General features: G+C 36.0%; 1 protein-coding gene across 1 annotated transcript in view; it reads right to left on the reverse strand.

Annotated features, from left to right (window-relative positions):
- Positions 1-252: 252 nt before the first annotated feature.
- Positions 253-27,148, reverse strand: part of SKIC3 (SKI3 subunit of superkiller complex) — a 74,128-nt gene continuing 47,232 nt past the window's right edge. The window contains exons 28-42 of the mRNA XM_049769173.1: positions 26,581-26,674; positions 25,850-25,927; positions 24,069-24,193; positions 23,135-23,258; positions 21,862-22,083; positions 20,638-20,710; positions 17,371-17,424; positions 17,070-17,181; positions 15,157-15,285; positions 12,391-12,512; positions 10,457-10,615; positions 8,675-8,827; positions 6,664-6,794; positions 4,600-4,723; positions 253-427 (exon numbers count right to left, since the gene is read on the reverse strand). Coding sequence (XP_049625130.1) covers positions 353-427; positions 4,600-4,723; positions 6,664-6,794; positions 8,675-8,827; positions 10,457-10,615; positions 12,391-12,512; positions 15,157-15,285; positions 17,070-17,181; positions 17,371-17,424; positions 20,638-20,710; positions 21,862-22,083; positions 23,135-23,258; positions 24,069-24,193; positions 25,850-25,927; positions 26,581-26,674 — 1,775 coding nt within the window. The 3' untranslated portion in view covers positions 253-352. The remainder of the gene's footprint in view (positions 428-4,599; positions 4,724-6,663; positions 6,795-8,674; positions 8,828-10,456; positions 10,616-12,390; positions 12,513-15,156; positions 15,286-17,069; positions 17,182-17,370; positions 17,425-20,637; positions 20,711-21,861; positions 22,084-23,134; positions 23,259-24,068; positions 24,194-25,849; positions 25,928-26,580; positions 26,675-27,148) is intronic.

Raw genomic sequence — 27,148 nt, forward strand, 5'->3', positions numbered from 1 at the left:
TTGTGCTAATCTGTTTTTGCATATCATTTAAAAATGGATATTAAGGCTTTCTTTTAAGAGATTACAAAAAGACACCCTAATGTGCACCATTTAAAATAGAGAAACAGTTTATAAAGAACTGATAAACAACTAAGGAAATCATGATTTTTCTCTTCATTATGAGCTTCCTAAAAATAAAAGATTTCTTTTTAGATGAACGTTTGATTATATTCCTAGCTTGAGAACTTGAATGTCTTTATATTTTAAAAAAATAAACACATGATTCCAACTATAGCTTTTTAAAAATAATGCTACACTACAGAAAAGTACTGATTGATGGTTTCATTCTTTCTTACTATAAAATAATGAACTGTTATTGTGAGGACAATTTCTTATTCAGATCCAAAGCTCTTGTATCTCCGTGTATTTTGGCATTGTTTACCAGCACCTGTGGGAAAGTGCAGACAGGAACATCAGTATTCATCAGTATAACATCAGTATTTTTTATTAGCACTATATATATAACATATATACAGATATATGTATATATATACATATATATATATATAGAGAGAGAGAGAGAGAGGTGTCATGTATATCAAAGGTTAACTAACATGCAAGCAACAGCAATTGCTACAGCAAAAATTGATTGCAATCATTAGGTCACTTTTGCTGAAGTTAATGACTCAAACCCAAACTGATGTGAGATAAGTAACATTTACCCAAATGATCAATTTGTATAAGATGCCAACATTTCCAATGCCTACCACTGTCAGCACTGTATAAAATTAAAGATCTGCTTTTGGCAGCTTTGTTTATACCACATTCGCCACAAAACCCTTACCCCCAAAAGACCATTTTAGACACAGAGTTATCTAAAGGATATTGTTAACCTTTAAAACTGCAGCCTGGGTCTGAGGCTCTATTGAAAATGGTTTCTTAATTTTCATTAATTTCACAAGCTAAAAGAATTCATTTTAGTTCATCACTGTAAACATTTAGTTCCATGTAACGTGACTTCTAAAACTTTTTCCAGCTGTTCGTTTTTAAGCATTCAGCTTAGGTCTGAGATTCCTCTCTACTTGCAAGCTAATTCTAGAAGACAGAACTCCTATGCCAAAGATGAAGGCTTCTTATACTCGTGATACAACAATACCCATGCTGCTCAGCATGAGCAGAAACTTATTTCCATCGGATCCTCCTACTCCTTAAATCAGAGAGGAGGCACAGATGAAGTATATCATGCATAGAGGGAACTCTTGAATCTAGGACATCTGAATAATAAATAAATATCTATAAACAGGCCTACCATTTGCTCTGGAGGGAGATAATTATTTCCATCTTCCAAGGTTGTTATTAAACAAACATCCTTGAAAAGATAGTCTAGGACAAAATGCAGTTAGGCTTTCTGATTATGTGTTTCTCCAAGTACTGTTTTCAAAATTAATTTTGCACTTAAGGGCAACCAATCTTTCACATGCTATGTTTTTCATCAATTTTCATTTGTGTTTGCAAAAAAAATGTTGGATAAAGTTATTAAAATCTTAATCTAGATGTATTTTTACATACCGTATTCTTTGATTATTTCTATACTCTTTTCTTATCTACCTAGCTAGCTCTGATGTTGGACACCAAAGCCAGATCTCATGCATGTAAGACAAATACTTTACCACTAAGTCATACTCCTAGTCCTATAACTGTACTTTCTAGAAAATAATTTAAGATACATACATATGTTCATGTATTTATATGTATTTAGAAAACAAAGCCATAAGATGTAGAGTAGAAACTGGCACATGCAAATTCTCAAAAAGGGAACGTAATTTTTCAAAGATAACAAAAAACCTAATAAATTCTGTTACCTCTAATCCTTAATCTACTATTTGCCTCCACTGCAATAAGTGGAAGAAATAAAATATTTAGTACCTAAAGCAAAGCTTAATCTTTCCTTATTCAACAAAGCAAATAGAGGTAGGAGAATGTATTTCCTATCTGTTCCTGGTTCTAATCCAGGAGCCATTATTGTTCTGGACATCATTTGCAATGTCAAGAGACAATTTTGGTTGTTACAGCTGGATAGAGAAGATGACTATGCTAAAGGCATCTAATGGTCAGAAGCCAGGGATGCTGCCAAACCTCAAATAATGCACAGGAGAGCAAATCTCATTGCTCTTTCATCAAAGAAACAGCCAGTTCCAAACCGTAATATTGTTTACACTGAGAAAGTCTAGTTACATTGGGAATTCCAGTTTGTAAAGGGTGAGTCGCATGTCCCACTCAGGCAAAGTGAACTGTGAGGTGGCAAAGATGATGTTAATCATAATTTTTGTGTAATGTTAAAGGTGGCACCAGCTGATGTATCTTTCATCCTCTGGTTTACTGCCTGGCTATTTTTGACTTGCTTCTTAGTGAAAAATTTTACCCTGTCCATTTCTAGCAATACAGCAAAAGTGAATAAATAAAATGAAGGAGAAGAAGTGTAGCTATCTATCATGCCTTTCTGGGCACACAAAAAAGAGGGGGTCACTCTTGGCATTGTCAAAGATAGTCATCAATTTGTGCTGCTATAACTTTTATGGCCAATTTTTTTTTTTTTTTTTTTGACTGGGAGGGCCATACCCAGTGGTGCTGAGGGGTAATTACTCCTGGCTCTGTACTCAGAAATCACTCCTGGCAGGTTCAGGGAACCATATGGGATACCGGAGATCAAACCCAGCTTGGCCGCATGCAAGGCAAATGCCCAAACCATTATACTATCACCCTAGCCTATGGCCAATGGCTTTTTTTGGTTTTGTTTTGTTTTTTGTTTTGGGGCCACACCCGGCGGTGCTCAGGGGATACTCCTGGCTGTCTGCTCAGAAATTGCTCCTGGCAGGCACGGGGGACCATATGGGACACCAGGATTCGAACCAACCACCTTTGGTCCTGAATTGGCTGCTTGCAAGGCAAACACCACTGTGCTATCTCTCCAGGCCCGGCCAATGGCTTTTGATCAACAGTTCCAACTAAAAAGTTGGTACATTTAATGGTAAATAAAAGTTGAATCAACTTTGATACATCTGATTAATGACTTTCAAGCATATAGAATCACTGGTTCACCAATAAAAGTATCAATAGGGGAAGCCTCCTAATTTTACCTTCACTTAAGAAAGTATATAAAGAGGGTAGATAGATAGTACTTGGATACTGATTTGGGCTTGATCCTCAGCACTCTAAGTGGTTCATTGAGCCTTTCAGGAGTGATCCCTGAGCTCAGAGCTATTAAGTAGTAAGGCCTGAGCACTGCTGGACGTGGCTGAAAAACAAACAACTTTATAAACATGCATTAATAGAAATGTTCGTAAGATATCTATGAATCTATTAATTTATTACAGAAGAAAGGTAAGAACTGCTGAAGTGATAGTACAATAGGTAGGGCATTTGTCTTGTACACAGCCAACCTGGGTCTGATCCCTGGGATCCTATATGGTCCCCTAAGCACTTTCAGAAGGAGTAGAGTCAGGAATAATTTCTGAACATTGCCAGGTATAGGGCATTTGTCTTGTACACAGCCAACCTGGGTCTGATCCCTGGGATCCTATATGGTCCCCTAAGCACTTCCAGGAGTAGAGTCAGGAATAAGTTCTGAACATTGCCAGGTATATCTCAAAAGCCAAAAGCCAAAAAAAAAGTATAATCATTTGCAACTATGGTTTATATCTAATTTTTCACAACATTCTTTACAACTGATTATAATTTTAAGATTTTCTTTTGGTTTTTAAGTGACACCCAGGGATGTTCAGGACTTACTCCTGGCCCTGTGCTCACAATCCATTCTGGAGGGACTCAGGGATATGAGATTCTATATGGATCAGCTGCAGTAAGGTCAGACACATGTAAGGTAAGTACCCTATCAACTGTACTATCCCTTTGGCCTGGTTATTGTAAGGCTTTAGACCAATGCTTTAAATCAGTGATCTTTAGTCACTGGTATATATACACAAATGATTCTGCCCTAAAACATAAGTTCTAGCTGTTCACTGGAATTCTAGATTTCAAACGATTATAATCTAAAAAAAACTTGGGATAGCTTCCCCCAAATAAAAGCACCTTAAAAATAGATTGAATGTACTATAAACTTCCTTAACCCTATCTTTATTGATCTGATTTATGCCACAAATACCCACTTTGGATTCTTTCCAATGTTAAAATGGAAAGTTCATGAATAATCCATGATAAGATTAAGAACTACATATATTCAAACAATGTAAGCAAATGTGTCTCTATTTTCAACAAATACAACAGTAGTCACCATAGTGTATGTTAATTAGACTTAAATGCCCATCTTATTTTTTTAAATCCAAAAGTGCATTTGAGAAATAATTTGGAAAAACAACTCTACACTTTAATGTTCTAGATCAGTGGTCCTCAAACTATGGCCCGGGGCCACAAACTGTATTTGTATCTGTTTTGTTTCTTTATTGCAAAATAAGATATATGCAGTGTGCATAAGAATTCGTTCATAAGTTTTGTTTTTACTATAGTCAGCCCCTCCAATGGTCTGAGGGACAGTGAACTGGCCCCCTGTTTAAAAAGTTTGAGGACCCCTGTATGAAATTTCAATAAAAATCAATGACTTACATCAATAAGCTCGCAGTCATTTTTGGCATGTAAGTGTCTCAGTAAATACCAACGTGCAGTTGATACAACAGATTTGGGGTACCCTGGCTGATACACCACTCTCTCCAAAAGTCGCCGTGTCTCTCTGAAAAAGATGTCTGTGTTTAGTCCAAGGCACATAAAATTAATGTAAGAAATTTCATATACTAGCCTCCCATAAATATCTCTCCTTTTGCAAATATATGCCAATTAGTTTATTAATTTATTCACATAAAAAGGTAATCACAATGATTAGTATTCAGTGATCATTTTTTGGGGGGAATAAAGAGTTTTAGGCCACAACCAGCAATTAGACTACTTTGGCTCAGAACTTAGCAGAGGAAATCCAGAATCTTGTGGTACCAGGGAGTAAATCTGGGCCACACTCATGAACTGTATAAATTCCAGCCCTTTGAGCATGTCTTGATCCCATTAATCCTTATGCAATAATTGTATCTAGGTTACTATGTTAAGATTTTATATATGCAATAACATTCACCATTCACAACCTTGTATGGTAAGCTGCTGTTATTTCCATTTTGCAGATAAGTAAACAAAGGCCTATTCCAAATAGAATGGTACCAGGGATCAAACCCAGCAGCCCAGTGCAAGGCAAGTACCCTACCTGCTGCACTATCACTGTGATCCTGTAGGGAGCCCCTTAGAGCAGGCAGAATACTTAGGACCTTGTGACTTTGCTCAAAGCAGGTAGCCTCAAGAATTAAATGTAAACATTTAAGGTCACCTTATTTGTATATCCCACCTACTGGAGATAGGTTTCATTATCAGTACATCCTGACCTAATAGAGACAGACCTCATTATCCGTACATTCCATCTCATTTGCTAATGGGTCCTGTTATTTGAACAATCTGACCTGTTCTATAGATACGAGCAGAACTATGCCCACAAAAAATATATAAGCTGGGCCTTGAGTTTCAATAAATTGGAATTGGACTCGGACTTGGCTGAAATCCTTTTCCCACTTTTGTCTGTCTTTGTCTTCTCCATGTCTGTCTTTGTGTCTTTGTGTTTGTGCGATCTCCCTCCAAGAAAGAATAACCACATCTCATTTGGTGTCCCTGCAGGCAGGGGCACCCACATGATCCATGTCACACATTTTTATGAAGAAAAAAGCTCCAGTTCCACAAAACCTCTATTATTTCAATAAAGCATGCTCCTGAATCAGTTTTATGTACAAACTGCTTTTTATTATGCACTATTCATAAGGCAGGGCTTAGATACATCCAAACTTTTCAAACTTTCCCGACAGTTTTCATCCATATAACCTTAAATTTTCTTCAAATTTGACTATGTCCCTACTTTCCAATTTTAAAATAAAGCTAAATTTGTTTATAATTCTCAGATTTAAAATCATATTACTATTCCTTGACTAGTTTGTCAATATTTTTTCAGAGCTTATCATATTACAAAAATTGATACAGCCTTGAACTTGGGTTTGGGGGCTTTATTTTTATATCTGGAACCTGTATTATTCTGTTCATCCTAAGATGCTAAAGAACAAAACCTTCAGGGCTTCTTTACTTGAAATGCTGTCAAGCCAACCTCTATTAACCTATATATCTGTATATAAAATTATGATTTTCAATACTTCATATTTTTAATTGAGATAAAAGTTTATATTTACATTGCATAGGGGTATAGCTCCATGCCTCTTCAAATTATGTATTACCAAGACAACCATCAAAGTATTAAAAATATCACTCCAGAACAGTGATTAAAGCCCATCCCCTCACTCTATTATCTCAGTTCTATAATCTGTTACAGGTTTATTTTCATTTGGTTTTATCTGTGCCCTTGTTTTGTTTCTATATATCCCATATATGAGATTATTTGATATATACCCCCAATTATTTTAAAAAGCAATATGATGACTCTTCTCCTGTACTCGGTTAGAAACAGATTTTCTAAAGATACAAATGACAGGTAACTCTAAAGTTCGTTTAGCAAATTCTGTACTTTTGTTTCACAGAGGAATTAAAAGTGCAGAATCATTTCCAAGGAAAATATACAAAGATGCTTCATACCTTGCTCCCATTTTGCGATTGAACTGCAATAAAGCTTGTACAAGGATAGCGAGAGGACAAAAGCAAAGTTTTAAGGCCTCAGTTGTAGCTTCTTGAACTAAGGATGGCCAGTGATCACTGGAAATATTAGCCTGTAAAAATGCAGCACAAATATTAAAGGTTTTAATAAATGTTTTAAAAGAATGCAATTTAGCTCTATTTATCAAATACCTACTTGTCCACATCACCATCTAAATGTCCAAGGAATATATTACTACAAATTCGTTACTATAGATGATTTGAATTATACTCTTAAGGAGCTATGGAACAGGTAAGTCTCAAATAAAGATTTCAAAGAGGAAATAGCATTTTATAGACACTATTTGGTAAAAAACAATGAACTATAACATATCTGAATGAAATCTATTTGGTTTACTAAACAGATAAATCTCACAATATGATTCTTTAACTGGAAGGAATAAATATGAAGCCTTACATTTCAATAATTATCTAAGGAGCGAAGAAACATGATGAGGAAAAATAATAAAGGTGAAAGCAGATAAAAGATAAAGAAAATTAACTCTAGTGATAGAGAGATGGTCTATATTGTGTAAGTTCTTGCCTTGCTTGTGGTCAACCTGGGCTCAATTCCCAGCACTCCATATTGTTCCCTGAGCGCCACCAAGAGTGATCCCTGAACACAGTCAGGTATGTCCCAGTCCCTTTACAATCCAATTAAGTAAAATGAATATGAAAATTCTTTCAAGAATTTCACCTTGTGAGGAAACAATAATAAAACTATCAAAATGGCATTTGGGCTGGAAATGCTAATTTCTTAAGTATTCACTCAGAAATAATATAAGTTTAGTTTTGTCTATAAACAGTAACTGAAAATAAAATGAATATTAAACTGAATTATGTAAGAAAATGCACTAAAATATTTCACTAAAAATATTAAATTGTAACCAGGATTTTATAATTACAGATTATCTAGGATATACATTTTCGTTAAGTCAACATAATGAGTCAAATACATTGTCCATGTTAACCCCCTAAACTATTTTTTAAAAAAGCAATCAACTGAGTGCAGCACTGGTAAAAATAATCTATGACATCAAGGAAGAGGAAATTATAAAGATAGTAAATTTGAAAATGTAGAACAGAGGTTGTGAAGCACCTTATATAAAAACAAAATAAATAATGGGAGTTAGTAAATATAACTGATTTGAGAAAAGTAATATTTAATAATATTTTTTTTTTTTTTTTTGGTTTTTGGGTCACACCCGGCAGCGCTCAGGGGTTACTCCTGGCTCTATGCTCAGAAATCACTCCTGGCAAGCTGGGAGGAACATATGGGATGCTAGAATTCAAACCACTGTCCTTCTGCATGCAAGGCAAATGCCTTACCTCCATGCTATCTCTCCGGCCCCATAATTCTTTTTTTTCTTTATTTTTTTCTTTATGGGACATACCCAGTGATGTTCAGGATTTAATCCCAACCCATGCCCCTGGCAGTGCTATGGATTCAACTCGTGTGAGCAGCATGCAAGGCAAACTCTAACCCTTGTACAATCTCTCCAGACCCTCAACTCTGAAAACTGGCAGTCTTTCTTTTAACTCCAAAACACTAAGACAGTTCCAGCAGAGTAAGTTTATTTCACTCTCTTATCTGCCAAGAGCCCAAATACCAAGTCTTTTGAGAGGCCACACTAGAAGTCAATGAGCAATAGTAATCCAATAAAGTGCCACTGAATTATTTTCATCTTTAAAAACACATAATAGGGGCCAGAGATATAGCACAGCAGCGTTTGCCTTGCAAGCAGCCAATCCAGGACCTAAGGTGGTTGGTTCAATCCCGGCGTCCCATATGGTCCCTCGTGCCTGCCAGGAGCTATTTCTGAACAGATAGCCAGGAGTAACCCCTGAGCACCGCCGGGTGTAACCCAAAAACCAAAAACAAAACAAAACAAAACAAAAAAAAAACCCCACATAATAATCAATTTTCATAATCAGAATTAGAACACAAACTTACCATGCATACTTCTAATGCAAGCAGTGCTAATCTCAACAGACTTGAGAGCTTCCCACACCAGCTACCCTGCTGCGATGCAACTTGCAGGCTCTTTCTGTAACACATCTCTGCAGCACTCATCATTCCTTGGGATTGATATATGTATGCCAGCCACTGGAAAACAACAACAAACAAAGAACCCCAAATATTTTAATTTAGAATATGAACTCAGGGGTTGGAGAGACAGCACAGCAGTAGGGCATTTGCCTTGCATGCAGCCAACCCAGGACTGGTGATGGTTCAATTCCTGGCATCCCATATGATCCCCTGAGCCTGCCAGGAGAGATTTCTTTTGTTTGTTTGTTTGTTTGTTTTGGGGCCCACACCCAGTGACGCTCAGGGGTTACTCCTAGCTATACACTTAGAAATCGCTCCTGGCTTTGGGGACCATATGGGCTGCCAGGGGATCGAACCACAGTCAGTCCTAGGCTAGCGCTTGCAAGGCAGACGCCTTACCACTCTGCACCACCATTCCAGCCCGTACGAGAGACTTCTAAGCACAGAGCCAGGAGTAACCCCTGAGTGTCGCCGGGTGTGACCCCCAAAAAGGAAAAAAAAAAGAATATAAACTGATATTCTATTGCCAATAAGTTATACATAGTTTCTGATATGTGGGAGATAAAGAAACAACAAGAGAACAAATGGTCAAAATTCTTAGAACCTGACTTATATGGTAGAGGACATAGACCCTGAGATTGGTTATTGGTGTGGCAATTAAATAATACATGCAGAAAAGGTATAATTAACAGTACTGTAAATATTATAGTATTTTAATAAAAAATAATTTTAAATAAGTCTATTTCTAAGAAAAGATTGATCAGTTAAGTGAGGACATTCTGTACTTCACCTCTAAAGGCAGAGTTAAGGTCACTGTTACAGAAACATAATATGTAACTCTCAGGGCTGAGTGAATGCAGTGGTAGGGTGTTTGCCTTGCACATGGCTGACCCAGGACAAACCTGGGTTCGATCCCCGGTGTCCCATACGGTCCCCCAAGCCAGGAGTGATTTCTGAGTGCATAACCAGGAGTAAGCCCTGAGTGTCACTGAGTGTGGCCCAAAAACAAAAACAAAAACAAAGCAATCCTTTATTAGGATTCTTACTTCAGCTCAGGTAAGTCAGCATTTTCAGCAGTTTTTAGTTGAAGGAATGTGGAATAGGGGCCAAATCAATAGAACAGCGGGTAGAGCATTTGCCCTTGCACATGGATGACCTGGGTCCAATCCCTGACACCCCAGATGGTGCCCTAAGTCCCACCAGGAGTGACCCCTGAGAGCAGAGACAGAAGTAAACTCTGAATCCTGCTGGGTGTGGACCCAAAACAAAACAAAGAAATGTGAAATCAACAGTTAAGGACGCCAGGGAGCAGAGGTCCTAAATTAGTATTCAACTTCCTTAGTCAACCAGCCAAAATGCCCTTTAAATGTTTTTAAACCCGTTCTAGTGTTTGCCACAGTGGGGAACACCACCCCGGGAGGCTACTGAGCCAATCCAGTGAAGCAGTGATAGCCTCAGGTACAAGACAATTGAGGTTCATTTTCTGTTTGTAAGCTTAGAGCAGATAGACTCCGAGGGAGCTTCTAAGAGATTTTTGCACTCAGAGAAGTAAGTTTGGGAACCTTAGCTTTAAGCCTGGAAAATGAGATACACAATGAACTCAAGTCAAAAAAAATAAATTGAGCATATCCTTTACCTCATCATGAGAATTTTTATTCAGAATTCATGTAAGAAAGGAGAATGTACCTGCCAAGCTGGAACAGAGGTTGAATTTGTCAGGACTGTTTTCTGCAGTTCTTCAAGGACAGCATCCGGGAGGGGCTTTTGTGAGTCCAGGAGTGCTTTGCACTGCACTTGTCTTAAAAGCAACCTAACAGTTGGCTGATCCGGGTTACTGATTAAGTTCTGAAAATTAAACCCCACATAGAACTTCATTAGATCAGTTCTGAAACAAAGTACAAAAAATTCTTTAAAAAATAAAAGGTAAATCTGATCTTTTCTTTTTGAGAGATAAACAACAATTGTAAAATAAATATACTACTTAACATCTTAGAATACCAGTGCTATATTAAAGCACTAAAAATATGATGATTGTAGTTTATTTTAGATTTGGCATGATCCTGTGACTTAATGTCTTCTCAGGTGATATTCTGAAGAACTTGGGTTTTGAAAATAAATGGTTATACAATAAAATATAAAACCAGTCCTTACTGGAAAAAATGTCATTCTAGCAAAAGGAAAAAGCTATGTATTTTTTTCTTTCTCAATCTCTTTACATAGATATTTACTGCATATTCGTTCTCAGTCACATACTTTTTCACATTGGATAGAGTTAAGACAAATGATTTATTAACTAATTCCTTTAAGCTATTATTCATGCCCTGAAATAATACATATATAGTGCATTTATGTACTGTATTGAAGGTGGGTCTATGTATATACGTGTACATATAATGTATCAATCCTTTATCTAAGTAAGACACTTAGAAAGTGACAGAAAAAGTTCATAAAAGTATCTCTTATTCTGTCAGAGAAAGAGCACAGCAACTGTCCATTTATAGTTACTAAATACTTACTGTATAAACTAAGTGAAAATTATTAAATAATAAAAAATTCACTATTGGGCCAGAGCAATAACATAGCAAATAGGGTGCTTAAATAGAAGATTTAAATAAGTCTCTAATAAAGATATTTTTAGATGGCAATACAATCTTCCTGGTCAGAGTTTATTAAATTTTTATTTTCAGCAATAATGATACTAAAAAAATCTTATACATTAATTTGAATAAGGTTATGAAACCAACTCATTCCTTCAACTAATATTTAGTCTTCATTTTGTGCTCGGTAAGGTGCTAAAAATTTACTGAACCTATAATTCAAGCACATAAAAAATCATTACTGAATAATTCTATTCACAAGTTAATCCTCAGTATTCTATGTAGTTAAAAATTTGGACAAATGCAGGGATATTTAGCATTCAGAAAGGAGTCACCATACTGACACCATTCTAATGGTATAATTTTTAAAAAGAGAGACAGTACAGAGCAGGGAGGACATTCTTGTTCCACACAGCCAATGTGGGTTCAATCTTCACTGCCGTGAATGATCCAAGAGTACAGTCGAGTAAGCACTAAGTACCTCCAGGTGTGGCCCCCAAACAAACGAAAACTATATAGGCATACCTATATTGATATATAGAGATATATATCTGTATATAGATATAACTATCTATCATAAATATAAATATCTATATATAGCTATCTAGATATAGCAATATATAGAAAGATATAGCTATATCGATATGTATTTTGAGAGAGAGTGTGTGTGTACAGCAGGTAGGGCACTTGCTTCGTTGAGGACACTACCTCTGATGCCCTGAGCACAGAGCCAGGAGGAAGTCCTGAGCACCACCCAGTGCGATCCCAAAACAAACATAAATATGAGTCCTCGAGTCAGACAAATGGCAACCAGTCAACCTCAAGCTAAATATTGAGAAATTCAAATACAACTGGCTACATGCAATAATTAGCTGGCAGTAAGTACTCAATAAATATTGGGTGAGGTGATATCATTTCAACCATCACCATCCCCACATATAAATAGCAGGCAATTTATTTTTGAAGTAACTTTGGAAATGATCTAAGAAACCAAGAATCTCACTGCTCAGTGCCATATACTACCTTTGTGCAGAGGGCTTCAGCTTCAGATATTCTTTTTGTATCTATCAGACTAGTGACAGCTTGAGAAAGAGACCACTTTTCAAGAGTTTGGTTGTAATTTTCAAGGAATTCTTTGTCTTTAACTGCAAAAAAAAAAAAAATCTCAATGTTATTTTCTGTTGTAGTTTCTAATGTATTCCTGAGCAAGTAATTAGTTTCTAAGAAGAACTTTATACCTATAGAACTTTTTAAATTTCATGGACTAGAAAAATACCTTAGATCCTCACTTCTTAAACCATGACATAATAAACCACATGAGATCATATGGCTTTTTAGAACTTATTTTAAAATAAATGTATATATATTTCTTAACACTCATAAAATGTTTGACTTATGTATCTATTTTATATACCTATATACCTGGGATCACATAACATTTTCTTGGACTAAAGGGATTACAAATGAAAAACTTTTTTGTTTTTTGTTTTGGTTTGGGGGAGTCACATTTGGCAATGCTCAGGGGTTATCAAGATTTACTTCTGCCTGGGTTCAGGAGTCCATATGAGATGGTGGAGATTGAACTCAAGTCAGTCACATGCAACGTAAGTGCTTTACCCCCTGTACTATCGCTCCGGCCCAAAAGTAGAAAACTTTTCAAAGCTGTGACATACGGATCAAAAATACTGGATACAGGGGCCAGAGCAGTGGTGCAGGTGATAGGGCGTTTGCCTTGCTCGCGCTAACCTAGGGCAAACTGAGGTTCAATCCCCGGGCCTCCCATATGGTCCTCCAAGCCAGAGGCGATTTCTGAGAGCATAGCTAGGAGTAATCTCTGAGCATCACTGGGTGTGAACCATAAACAAAAAAAAAATACTGGATACAATCTGTGTTGGTGAGAATCAGATGAAAAAGGAACCCAGGCCAGAAAAACATTCATTTAAAAGCACGATTGCATGCACTCCACTATTCATTGTTGCACTTAGTATGACAGTTAAAAGTTGGAATCAATCTAGACGTCTAATAATAGATGAGTGGATCATGAAGTGAGTAGCAAATATATACAATGGAATACTACAAAGTTGTAAGAAAGGATGCAATAATGCAATTTGCTTCTGCAACATAACGGAGGATAGAGGCCAAGGGGACTCAGGTACAACTGGTGTGAAGAAAGGACAGAATTAAATATCCAAGGCATGGAATCAACAGCTATGAAATAATAAGACCCAAACTTTACCAACCAAGAATCAAAAGGGTGCCTATTATGGTGTAAGACTGGGATAGTGTAGGAGGGAAGGTGGTAGTATCTGATGGGCTCTAGGGACATTGATAGAAGGTGATTGATACTGGTAATGGGATTGGTACTGAAACATTGTATGTCTAAAACTTGACTATGAATAACTTTGTAAAGCTCAAAGTTGTAAATTAAAAAATTATAAATTAAAAATAAACCCATATAGTATAATTAACATGAACCATGTTGCTAAAACTTGAGTGGAATACTTACGTTTAATACCTTAAGACGTATATACCTGTGACATCTTTTAAAAAGACTCTATTGTAGGAGAAACAAATATAGTTGACCTTAGAATTAAAAGGTAACAATATTATTGACTTAAGATAAGCTGTACATAATCAAATTATACAAATTGATGAATTTCCTTCCTTCGTGCCTTGATAACAATTTTAGAGGAGCCAGAGTTGAAGATAGATAGGCATGATGATAGTTGAGAAAATAGTAGGAAGAAATTATGAGTACAACAATATAATCCAGGAAATGAATATATTCAGCATCACCAAAGCTTTCTTCTAGCTCCTTTGTAATCATGATGTCAATAGTCAATCTCTGCTTTTACCCTGTCCCCCAGAAGACTTAATCACAAGAGGTCAGTTTGCATTTTCTGAAATTTCACACAAACAGAATCATAAACTATATACTTTCTGGCTTGTTTCACAGTTTAAACATATTACCTTAAACTCATTTTTTTATAATACCTATTTTTTTAAAACTAAAGTAAGTTAACACTGCTAGAATAAACTCCATCTGAATATGATGCATTATCTCTTTTTATATGTTGCTTGATTAGTCTAGCTAAAGCATAGCTATGAATTTCTGCTTCTATGACTGAGAATATTATATTCTATAGTTTCCTTAGAATATTGCTTTGGGGATCAGAGTAATGCTGGTTTCATAGAAGGTAGCGCTATCACCACTTCAATTTTTCTAAAAGTCTGTATAAAATTAGTATTATTTGTTATTCTGTAAAAATCACTAGTGAAGACATCTGGAGTATTCCTTGTAGGAAATTTTTTGTTTGCTCTTTTTTGTATTATTTCTGTTTTCTTTTAGGGGGCCTTATTTGCCAGTGTTACAGGACTACTCCCAGCTCAAAGTTCATGGATATTTTCTAGCTTGATGTGTTTGTAGTTATTTTACTTTTTTTCCCTCTCTAAATCTTTTTGTTTGCTTATTAATATCTTTATTTAAGCACCATGGTTACAAACATGTTTGTAGGTGGGTTTCAGTCATAAAAATGTACATCCCTCTCTTCACTAGTGTTTCTTTCTCACCACCAAAGCCCCCCAGCCCTTGCCTGTCTTCGAGGCAGGCATTCTACTTTTCTCACTCACTACCATTCTGGTTACATTTCTTAAAATTAATTTCATCATTTGAAGCCTTTGTTGAACCATGATGCAATTAGGATAGGGAAAGCTGTGCCCACTCCTTTTTTGATAATATGCATCTAATTTAGTTCTCTTGATTATTAATAGCACACATTCTAAACTTACTTGATGCAGAAACAGCAGACAACAGTGTCAAGTGTAAATCCATCCTCTTTGGTTGAGTTTTATTCATTAGAGCCAGTTTATCATCAGCATAACAGGCCGCCATTAGTCCAGCCCACACAGCTGGGTCACCTAAACACAGAAAATGTACTTAGATGTCAACAAGTTGTTGAAAATCTACCAAAAATGAAAGGAAGCTTACCCAGAATAGTAATAATAAATGCACTGTGTCTAAAGAAAAGTCCTTTCTTAAAGAAAAACTAAACCATGTTATGCTATTTAATTAGTAGGCAATTAAGACTTGCCTTTTTTTTAATATGTCAGAAGATGAAGATACTTTCTTAAGCACTTCTTTCTTATCTGGTGAGCCCAGTTGCCTATTGTAGTGTGTCACTGTGGAAGAGTCATTTTCTTTTTTTCTTCTTTCTTTATTAATGTCTGTATTTATACAATTTGATTACAAGCATAATTGTAGTTGGGTTTCAGAGTCATTTTCAATGGACATCAAAAAACAAAGTCCAGACACCTCTTTTTGACTCAGTTCCTGTTTTAAAGCCTTAGGCAATTCAATACAATTTCCCAGTTCTTAAAGTCTGAGCCTCAAAAAAAGCTCAGCAACCAGCCAAGCATGAAAGTTACTTTATCATTCCATGCACAGCAATGATATTATTAAATGCCCCTTCACTCTTTTGCATTGCACCCTTCCTTTGTGTACTGGTAGCAGTTTTGGAGGGGCCAAAGTTAGAGGCATAAAGGTGTCGATGACAATTGAGAAAATAATGGAAGAAATTGAATACAAATCCTTTCCTTTTTAAAAAAAAATAATTAAGGTTACTTTCAGTGATACTAGGCCTTGTAGTGTGTGCCTGAGAGCCTGGTGCTCTAGATGGTAGCACAGTTCTCAGACTCAGGAAGTGCCAAAGCTATCTATCCCTGGTATGACTGAGAGTCATGAGAGATTAGGGAGCAAATTCAAGGTCATAAGTAAGTTAGGCATATGCTCTACCACTTAAGCTATCTCCCCAGCCCCTGAACTGAAACTAATGATGGCTGAGATGCTATCAGGCATAAAATCCTCAGTTTAAATAAAGTAAATTCAGTTTCTGAATAGACTTATTCCTGAGATTAATTAATGTGTCTCATTAAGGATCTTGAGAAAATACTACTCCACAGCAATTTCTCTTGTCATGACAATGCAAGCATGAGATAATATATATCAGTAATTTATCATCATTTTATGACTAATGGCATTCATCTGGCATAGTTGGTTAGAACTGTGAAGAACTAGCTTAATCTTGTGTGTGTGAGTGTGTGTGTGTGTGTGTGTGTGTGTGTGTGTGTGTGTGTGTGTGTGTCTGGGTCACACCCAGTGGAGCAGGGCTTACACCTGGTTCTGCACTAAGGGATCACTCCTGGTGGGGCCTTGGGACAAATAAGGGGCTAGGATCTGGGTTTGCCACATGCAAGAAAAGTGCCCTATCCACTATCCTATGGCTCAGCCTGCTAGCTGAATTTCTAACAGTGGTTATAAAACAATCATTTCCAACTTTTTACATTTATGTACTGACACAACCACTGTTCACAACGACTGCTATAGACAACATACCTCCATTCTTCAAGGAGCTAACTACAGATAAAAAATAACAAAATACATATTTATTAAATAATTTAGTAGCTATAGCTAGTAAAAAATAAAAATAAAACTTTTGGGAACATGAAAATTAAGATTTTCTATAATAAATAATAAAGCATTTTAAGTAAATACCCCTTTAAATTTTCTTCAATATTAGTCATTATCTTAGCCAAATTCCTAAAACATTTCCATGTCTTATTTCACGGAAAGACATTCTTTGCTCTTTATGTCACAAATGCAAGACTGACAAAATTTGACTCAATCGAATGGGTTTTATACTTGCCTGGAGAAAGGAGCGCTACCTTCTGAATGGTCTTTAGTGCAGTATTCTTCCCACCAAATGCTGAACTGTTTCCCACAGCCAACTGATTTACTGCGGTGTATAGTAATGCTTTCTGTATAAGAGGGAGAAAAAGGGTGTTAATTTTCTTTATAGACCTGTAACTTCCAAAATGACTAAAAGTAAGATTTTATTGATTTGAATGTGACTTCTAAATAAATCTAGAAACTAAAACTAATTTATTTTTTCATCAACAATACTACCTAAGAAACAGAGCATTTTCTCCATGGCTAGACAAACTAACCTTTCCGTGATTTGAGTCCAGAATATGAGCCACATTCCCTGCGACAGCACCTCCCTATAATAGAAAAGAATTGATTAGATAAATGTGTAGATGTTCATAAAATAAAAATTAAAACTGTCAAGACCTTTCCATTAAATAATTTGAAAGGTTCAGTTTGATCACATTCATGTAATTTAACCTCTTTAACTATTCAACAACATGCCTTTTACTTTATTTTATTTTGGTTTTGGGGCCACACCCAATGGTGTTCGAAGCTTACTCCTGGTCAGGCTCAGGGGACTATAGGGCAAGCTGGGGGTTGGATCTGGGTCAGCTGCATGCAAGACAAGCACCCTGCCCACTGTGTAATCTCTCCAGTCCCTATACCACCATTTTAAAAGAGTAGTTTAGTAATTTATCTTTGGTGTTTGTGGTGGGGGTGGCCACAACCATCTGTAATCAGGGCTTACTTCTGTCCGTGTATTCAGGAATCACTTGTGGTAGAGCTCAGGGGGTCAGAAGGCGTACAGAGGATTGAACCCATATCGGCCACGTGTAAGGCAAATGCCCTCTCCACTATACTATCGCTCTAGCCCCAATATTTTTTTTAATTCAAATTATTTTAATAAATATATCTGAATTGAAAAGAGCTCAGATTAGATAAAGAGATCAAAAGGCTAACAATGCAAAAAATAACCCTGCTGTAACAAGCAAAAAAATAGTAGTTTTTTCTTTTTTTTTTTTTTTTATTGGCATGTATTTTTTTTTAATATAATTTTTATTTTGATCATAGTGGCTTACATATTGTTGACAATAATATTTTAGGTACATATTTACATAAAATCAGGGGGGATTCCCATCCCCAAATTGTCCTCCCTACACCCCCGTTTCTGTCTTACCTCCCATTTCCTCTTCCCTCACCCCCAGGGCGGCTAGAATATGTCGTCCCCTCTGTCTCTAACCAACTACTTAGTAGTCTTGCATCAGTTTGGTCTTGATGCCTCCCTTATAGCCCCAATATTTTTATTGAACATTTTTACTGAGGTCATTTTAACTCCACTCATTAAAAGACTCATTATAGGTCCAAAAGTTACATAATTTTCAGTAGTACTAAAAAGACAATTTTCTAGCAAAACAAAAGACTGTTAAAGACTGAAACGAAAGGTGATCACAAAACTTACTGAAAGATAAATATACTTCTAGAACGTTCTAGAACATGAAAATATAATATTTTTAAAAACATTCACAATAGTCAACAATAAAACTGATATCTAAAGTTCTGAGCACTAGGGGCTGAAGTGATAGCACAGCAGTAGGGTGTTTGCCTTGCAAGTGGCCGACCCAGGGTAGACCTGGGTTTGATCCCTGGTATCCCATATGGTCCCCAGAGCCTGCCAAAAATGATTTGAGTGCATAGCCAAAAGTATAACCCCCGACCACCACAGGATGTGGCCCCAAAACCAATAAATAAATAAGTAAATAAATAAAGTTCTGAGCACTAGATGCTCATTACTACCCAGGAGCCATAATATAGCTTGTCTTGTACAGGGTTGACCAAGATTTGATTCCCGCAACCCAGATGGCCCCTGAACCAAAAGTGATCTTTGAGCATTGCCAGGTGTGGCCCAAATATCAAGCAAAAAAATCACTATATGAATATTAAAAAGGAAAAAAAATATGTGATGTATCATAAGCCTCACAAAATTTATTTGAAATCCTTACATTTTAAAAATTAAGTATTTTACCTGAAAAAAGTGATTTGTCAGAAGTTTCATTTTAAATCATAAATGTTTGAAAACTATTCTTAGCATACAAAAATGCTAACATTAAAATTTTTAAAATACGAGTATAAGCCATAAATGGTAAATGACAGTGAAGAAAAGTAAAGGGAAGATTCAGGAGATCATTTATAAGAATCTAGGATGACTCAGCAACATAGTTACTAACAAGTTATTTAGTATGTATGTCTATCTCAAGTGTATTACTTTATGAAAATAATATAGACTATAATTACTTCACATAATTTCTCGGATTAAAATTCCTTAGAGCAGTAGTTCACTCCAGCAGTATATAATGATAGCTCTATATTCACTGAGGCAATCAGGTGAAATGGAACTTTTGCTACAAAGAGTGTGAACTGTAGCACTAGCATCATCAATATTCCTTGTGAGATTAAAACTTCCTTGTAAAGGGCCGGAGAGATAGCATGGAGGTAAGGCATTTGCCTTGCATGCAGAAGGTTGGTGGTTTGAATCCCGGCATCCCATATGGTCCCCTGAGCCTGCCAGGAGCGATTTCTGAGCATAGAGCCAGGAGTAACCCCTGAGCACTCCGGGTGTGACCCAAAAAACAAACAAACAAAATTTCCTTGTTAAAAATACAGAAAATCAAGCTCTACCCCTACTGATTGAGTTAGAGATAGAATTTTAACAAGTTAAAACACAGATATATGACAGCCTGTTTTTCCCAGAAATATCAACCTCTAACCTTTCATATAATGCTTCTCTAAAGGTGGAATTGACAAATCTGTGGCAAAACCTTGTACAATTTCTACAGAACATTTGGTATCTTAAATACTAGGCCTCAAGTTAATTTTACAGTGTTTTTATATATATATATATATCAGGTAAGCAAAGAGAGAAGACCAATAATCATAGGAATAACAAGATACAAACTGGATGCTGTGAGAGTATTTGATGTAAAACACAGATTCAAAACACAGTAGCTACTTCTATTATTTACCAACTAGTAATTGTTAACTATAAAAAGTAATATTACCCCAATGTTAATAGCCAATATTAACCTAGGATACTGACAAATTATAAGGACATAGTTGCTCTGAACTAAAATGTAATGAATAATCTTTTTTACAGAACATCAATGACTTTATATTTTAATTTATGTATTTTGGCATTAGCTGTTTTATTCTTGTTGTTTTTCAAGAGCTTTTAAATAAAATGATCCATTGGGAATTAAAAACACAACAGTTAATACTTACCAAATGGAAATGTCATAATTATAGCCATTTCAGTCACTAGCATAATCTTTTGTGTTTTTTTTTTTAAAAAAAGTCCACCTACTTCTTTGTATTTTTCATAATACGCAGACAGAGCAATGGAACACAGGTGAAACTCAGTGTACTGCTGAAATGACTAATGAAAAATGAGCTAAATAACAAAACTCTCCCACTGTATGTATTCTTGCCCAGAATGTTAAATCAAATGACTTAAAATGATATTTACAACATCACCAGCTAATCTTTTTGCCAGAATTCAGAGCATTACTTACTTTTGCATTTTGTTGGGGATATTGAGCAACCACTCGGGACAAAAGAGACCAAAGAGCAGGATTGGCTGGGTTACTAGAGAATCAAAAGCAGAGGTCTTATCCAGGGGAGTCAGTTCAATTGCAAAACACAGAGCAATCAACATTTTATTTAGAAATTCCATTTCGAATCTTTCAAATATCTAAAACAAATTTGGGTTAACTGCCCATTTTGGGTTGAAGGTGTCTGAATGTTTAGAAAAATCTATTTATATTTTATATACAGGATGATAATACTTATGAAAGCAAGATGGAAAAAATCAGCAGTGTTATGACTTTGTCAAGTCCTGAGATATAATCTTTGCAATTAATAAGAGTTGAGGACAATGAGTAAGGCATTTGCCTTGCATGTGGCCAACTTGGTTTTAATCCCCAGCACCCCACATGGTCCCCTGAGCCCTGCAAGAAATGATCCCTTCAAACATTGGTATGGCCAAATGTTAAGGAATTTTAATATGTTATACTGAAGAAAACACAAGACATGAGAACTGTAGAAGGAGAAAGAACCTATTGTGAATAAAAAAAAAATTTACTGCTAAAATGAAAGCAAATATCATTTTAGAGATGACAGCTCTTTTCCAAATTTTATCAATAACTATTTAATAGTTTAAGTCCTACAACCATCAAAATAGATGGTTTTATTGATAACTGAAAACATATCAAAACTTTAAATTAGTAAAAATTTTCACACTGAAACAAGGTTAAGGAAATGAGGAGAGTGCTCAGAGTTCAGGGGCACAGTCTTGGATGTATAAAGCCCTACGCTTGATCCCTAGAATTGTCAGGTATGGCTAATGGCCTCCCAAGCACCACTGGGACTGAGTAGCACCAAACACCTGGGCCCTAGAACTGAACTATTAGACTGAATTGGCCAAGTATAATGTTTAGGAGTAGTCCCCAAAGCAATTAGGAAGTTGCCTTCTCGCCCCAACAAAAACTTTTTAACTAAAACCAGATTTAGGCCATAATCTGAAAAGAGCACAATTTCTGCTCTTAGAATAACTTTAATAAAAACTATGGGGGGTGAACACTGGATAGTTACCTAAGCCTGTACCCAATTTCAGAAAATCACAAATTAATTTTTTCAATAGATAAGGAATATGTAACATATATACTGTCAAAAGGTCTAAATGTCAAAGAGAATCTTGTCATAGAAAATTTAAACCTCAAACTGAGAACAGAATTTACCTGTGGACGGCTTTAGATACTTGTCTCTGCACAGCCACTCTGCAGCCTTGCAGCGCATAAATCGCTGAGGTAAGAAGGCACTGCTGGTAATCAATGTCTTTCTCTTTCTTGTGCTTCAGTAACTCATTAAGGGCAGCTTTGGAAAGGGTAGCATCTTGCACTGCCAATCCCAAAGCACACAGGGTCTGAAGGCTTTCTGTGGTGGGCTCCTTTAAAATAGAACTGTAAAAACCATGCCTTTAGGTCAATGGAAACAGTTTCAGGCTCTCAGATGGTTGAATATTATTAGCATTTAATGGGTAGAAATAGGAATATTCAGGCAAAGAGTAGACAATTTTGGACAGAACATAAAGTAATACTGTACAGTACAGACTCTATCACAGAATGACAATAGAGCACTCTCACTGATAACCAGTGTCTATTGTTATCTACTACTTGTTTTGTTTGTTTGTTTCTGTTTTTTGGGCCACACCTGATAACACTCAGAGGTTATTCCTGGCTATGCACTCAGAAATCGCTCCTGACTTGGGGGACCATATGGGACACTGGGGATCGAACCACGGTCCATCCTAGGCTAGTGCCGGCAAGGCAGGCACCTTACTGCTCCACGCCACCACTCCAGCCCCAATTATCTACTACTTTTAGAATTAAAGTTAATGTTGTCAAAAAATTTTCAAAATATGCCATAAGAACCTAGATATCAAATCATTGCTATTAATTTATTCAAAAGTTACAAAAATGATCATAAATTATACTAATATAAATTTTTGGAGACTCAACTTGAATTATATTTTATTTTACCTTATTAATTTGAGAAGGGAAAAGGTCTGTGTCTGGGTGGAGACAGGGACCCCCTGGTTCCTCCCAACAAGCATGTGACCCAAAAACCAAAAATAGAGGGGGAGAGAGAGAGTTAAAGAGTAAGAGACAGAATATGAAGAATTAGATGAAATTAATTAAAAATTAAGACATGATAGCCCAGACAGATCTTTTAACAAAGTTTCTAAACTTCATTTTATGTGGCTCAAAATTTTGACCAGTATGTGATCATGGTAGTATTGCTGTCAGAGCCAGAGAGATGGTACAGTGGATTGTGAGGACTGCTCTGCATGAGGCCACATCAGGTGTGATCCCCAGCACCATGTGTGATCCTCTGAACCCCACCACCAGGATTAATCCCTGAACACAAAGTCAGGAGTAAGACTTGGGCACAGCCAGGTGTGGCCCAAAGTCAAAAGGACAACAAAAAAGTATTAATGTCAATTATACATACCATTTAAATAGTAATGTCTTAGCTGCATCCATTTTCCCTTGTTTATATTCTGTTATTGCCAGAGCTGTCAATATATGGGCTTTGTCTCGCTCCGATTCAACAACAGACAAGGCTCTCTCATAAGCTGTTATATAGTTGGAAACAAAAACAGAGCAGAATCTTGACATATAAACTGTGTAAGTTTTCCTTTCCTGTTTTCAACAAGGTCTAACTAAAATTATACATGATTGTAACTTTTATTATAGTGGAATAAAATTATAGAACAATCAAACTTGATTTAATTGTCTCAGGTAATTCTGAGATGTTAGGAATCATTATCTAACATTCCTCAATGCCTATTTTCATAATATAGTGAGTATAGTGGAAAGTCTGAAACACTATCTTCAAGAGAAAGAAAAGCCTACAATCACTGACATGTCACTGAACTTCAGATACGCAACTCCATCAAACAGTAGAGGCTTAAATAAGTTGCAATCATGTGCACATCACACATACATTGGGGATATATTTAATATATAAAAACTATAGCAATTTATAGTTATTACTATATTTTACTCTAGTAAAATATGATAATAGTAATAATGCCTGCAGTCCTACTAGAAATTTATATTTAATCACAGTGAATTCATTAAGATTTGCTTCTAAATACTATCATAAGACATCTTATATCTGTTTCCTCAACTGAATAATGAAGATAATACTGAGTGACTATTTTAAGAACTATTAATCAGCATAATATATTAACTAATGGAAGAGATCAAAAGTACCTAGCATTATTCTTGACTCCCAGTCAGATTTTAATAAGCATTGTAATCTCTACCCCAAGTCCCAATATTACATTTTTATATACATAAACTCATCAAGCTCATCCATTTATATTCTACTCAGTTCTAAAAAGCAAAATATGTCTTTTAGAACCAAGTACCATACTCACCTTGGCTGCTTTCTTTATATAAACCCTTCATAAATAATGCCAGCGCAAAACCTATGATGTCTTCCAACTCTTCAAGGGGTATTGACTTAAAGGCCTGAATAGCTTTATCATATTCACCACTGGCACTATGAATCAAAACATAATTTATTTTAATATAAAAAGATCTTAAAATAGAAAGACTACCAAATTAAAACTGTTATTACACAATGTTCTTTATAACACCTTCACCTATTATATCTATCAGTATTAAAACTCGTATTAAAGACATAAATGAGAAGAAATGCCATTGGTTTGTAATACTGCTACTAAAAGGTAAAGGGTTCATAAACTTAGTCTAAAACTTTTCCTTTGAAAAAGAAACCTGAAGAATTTCATCTAATAGAATTTTAAGTTTGCAAGTTAAGTACCCTATTTATATAATTTAGAACTCATGGAATTTTGTCTGATATTGCATTAACTTAATAATCATTAAATTATTTCTAATACTGTATTGTTTTCTATTTTTACATATTTAACAGTAAAAGCAAGTTCAAAAGAAAATCTATTTTAAATGGAAGACATTTTAAAAATTATTTGCATTATATATGAAATATTAGCGCTAAAGAAGACAAGCCTGTCTAGAGTACAGGCGGGGGTCGGGTGGGGAGGAGGGAGAGTTGGGACATTGGTGATGGGAACGCTGCACTGGTGATGGGTGGTGTTCTTTACATGACTGAAACCCAAACACAATCATGTATGTAATCAAGGCGTTTAAATAAAATATATATATATATATAAAAGAAGACAAGATATTGTAGTCTATACTATATTTATCTTTACTTCAAAATAATCTTGAAACAGTCAGTATTCTAGCAATTCGAATAAACAGTTTAAAAGAAACATCCAAACAGGCCTATTTTCTAGTCTATAAAGATGATTCGGTTACACTGTGATTCAGTTGCACTATATCCTCAAATCTGTACCATATATCTCCTCAAACAGTGTAAATTCTAATCCTGAAATTTCAAAGGACTAGCACTAGGTCTCAACCCACAGAACACTCAGTTTTGTTTAATTCTTCAATTGCCCAGTATAGTGGGCAAGGTACACGTACACACACACACACACACACACACACACACACACACACACACACACACTTCCCTTGTCAACCCATGACCTCTGCAGTTCCAGTTCACTAGTTGACTATTCTATGTAGACACTGCAATTTTGGAACAGCTCTCAATTTGAAGAAAGCCAACTGTGGTAGAAATGAACTAAGAAAATAGCCTCCATAACACTTTATTCTAGGCTCTTAAATGGTGAGACTGATTTTTAATCTCTATTTCTAAAAAACATTCTTTGGAGTCAGAAGACTGAGAGTCTGAAAAGTTACAGGGCTCCCTTTCTCTTTCCAAAGTGCAGACATACTAAAACGCTTGTATCCTACTGCAGAGAGATTTCTAGCTTCCACTGTTTATTCCTAGATTAAGAATAAATATAAAATATGGATCAATTCTCCTTCTTTTTTCAAACAACTAGACTTCAAAGTTCTATTAGAGATATCAACCGTCTTTCTTCCAAATTCTCTATAGTTTAGTCCCACAATCACTACTGGCCCTGCTCCTCTCAAAGCACATCAGGCTCAGGTGTAGTTTTAGGTAAAGTTAACTCAGCCTGGTGTTGAGGAAAGATGTATGCTGAGGGGAAGCCATCAGTTCCCACCTCTATTTATGTCTGTGTGCACAAACATACACACACACACACATACACACACTTCTAAAGGCAGAGAATGCGCTTACCATAACAGTCTACCATAATTTCTTACTGCAACATTATACATATCTCTGTCTTCAGAAGTCTGCAACAACAACATTGCCCTGAAAATAAAAAACAGCTGAATGTTATAAAATTCTCTGAGTGAAGAACAACCAATGCTGGCGCAGATGTGGGGAGAAAGGAACTCTCATTCATGATGGTGGAAAAGTTGACTGGTTGAGCCTTTTAGGAAAACAATATGGTAGTCCTCAAAAAACTAAAAATTGAGCATCCAAATGATCCAGCAATATCACTCATAAGGATATACCCTAGCAACCTAAACACACCATGCAGAAAAGTCCTCTGGGGCCCAAGTAAAAACACAGCAGCCTTGCACGCAACCACCTGGATTCAACCCCCAGCATCCCATATAGTCCCCTGGGCCTGCCAAGTAGTACCTCTGAGTGCAGAGCCAGATATAATTCCTGAGTGCCACCAGGTGTGGCCCAAAAACAGGAAGGAAGGAAGGAAGGAAGGAAGGAAGGAAGGAAGGAAGGAAGGAAGGAAGGAAGGAAGGAAGGAAGGAAGGAAGGAAGGAAGGAAGGAAGGAAGGAAGGAAGGAAGGAAGGAAGGAAGGAAGGAAGGAAGGAGAGAGGGAGGTTGGGAGGGAGGGAGGGAGGGAGGAAGGAAGGAAGGAAGGAAGGAAGGAAAAAGAAAATAAAGAAGAAAAAAATTCGGAAGACCAACCAAGTAATAAGGTTCATGTAGAACTTACTTTTGATATGCAGCAGCTGCCTCCTTTTTCAGCTGTAGATTCTCATTTAAGTAACCCAACATTGTGAAAGCTGGAGCATAATTTTGAATTCTCTCTGGAAATATAAAAATAGTTCGTTTATATGTGTATATTTTTTAAAAGATAGATTTATTTTTAGTTTCTCAATGTCTTCACTAACAGATTATGTACTGAAATCACTGACATTGTTAGAGTCTGACTTTAAATTGATTACGGATTACAGTAATCATTTTATAATTATTAAATAATTATTATTTACAGGTACATATCTTTTCTATTTTATTTTCTTATATTTAACACTCAAATGATTTAATCTCCAAAGGTATAAAATATGAAACTGTGACACACATTAAACTAGTCATGAAACTTATAAAAATATTCTTTTCTGGTTAATCAGGGGGTTCTATAATTAAATTTATCTCTCATTGGTTCTGTTCCAATTTCTGTAGGGTTTTGTTAATTAAATCAGAAATGTATACAAGAATAAGGAGAATTTAGGCACTATTGATGGTATTCTAAAATTTCAATGGTTAAAAACACCATCTAAAAA

This window comes from Suncus etruscus, chromosome 2, assembly GCF_024139225.1.
Source record: "Suncus etruscus isolate mSunEtr1 chromosome 2, mSunEtr1.pri.cur, whole genome shotgun sequence".
Lineage (NCBI taxonomy): Eukaryota > Metazoa > Chordata > Mammalia > Eulipotyphla > Soricidae > Suncus > Suncus etruscus.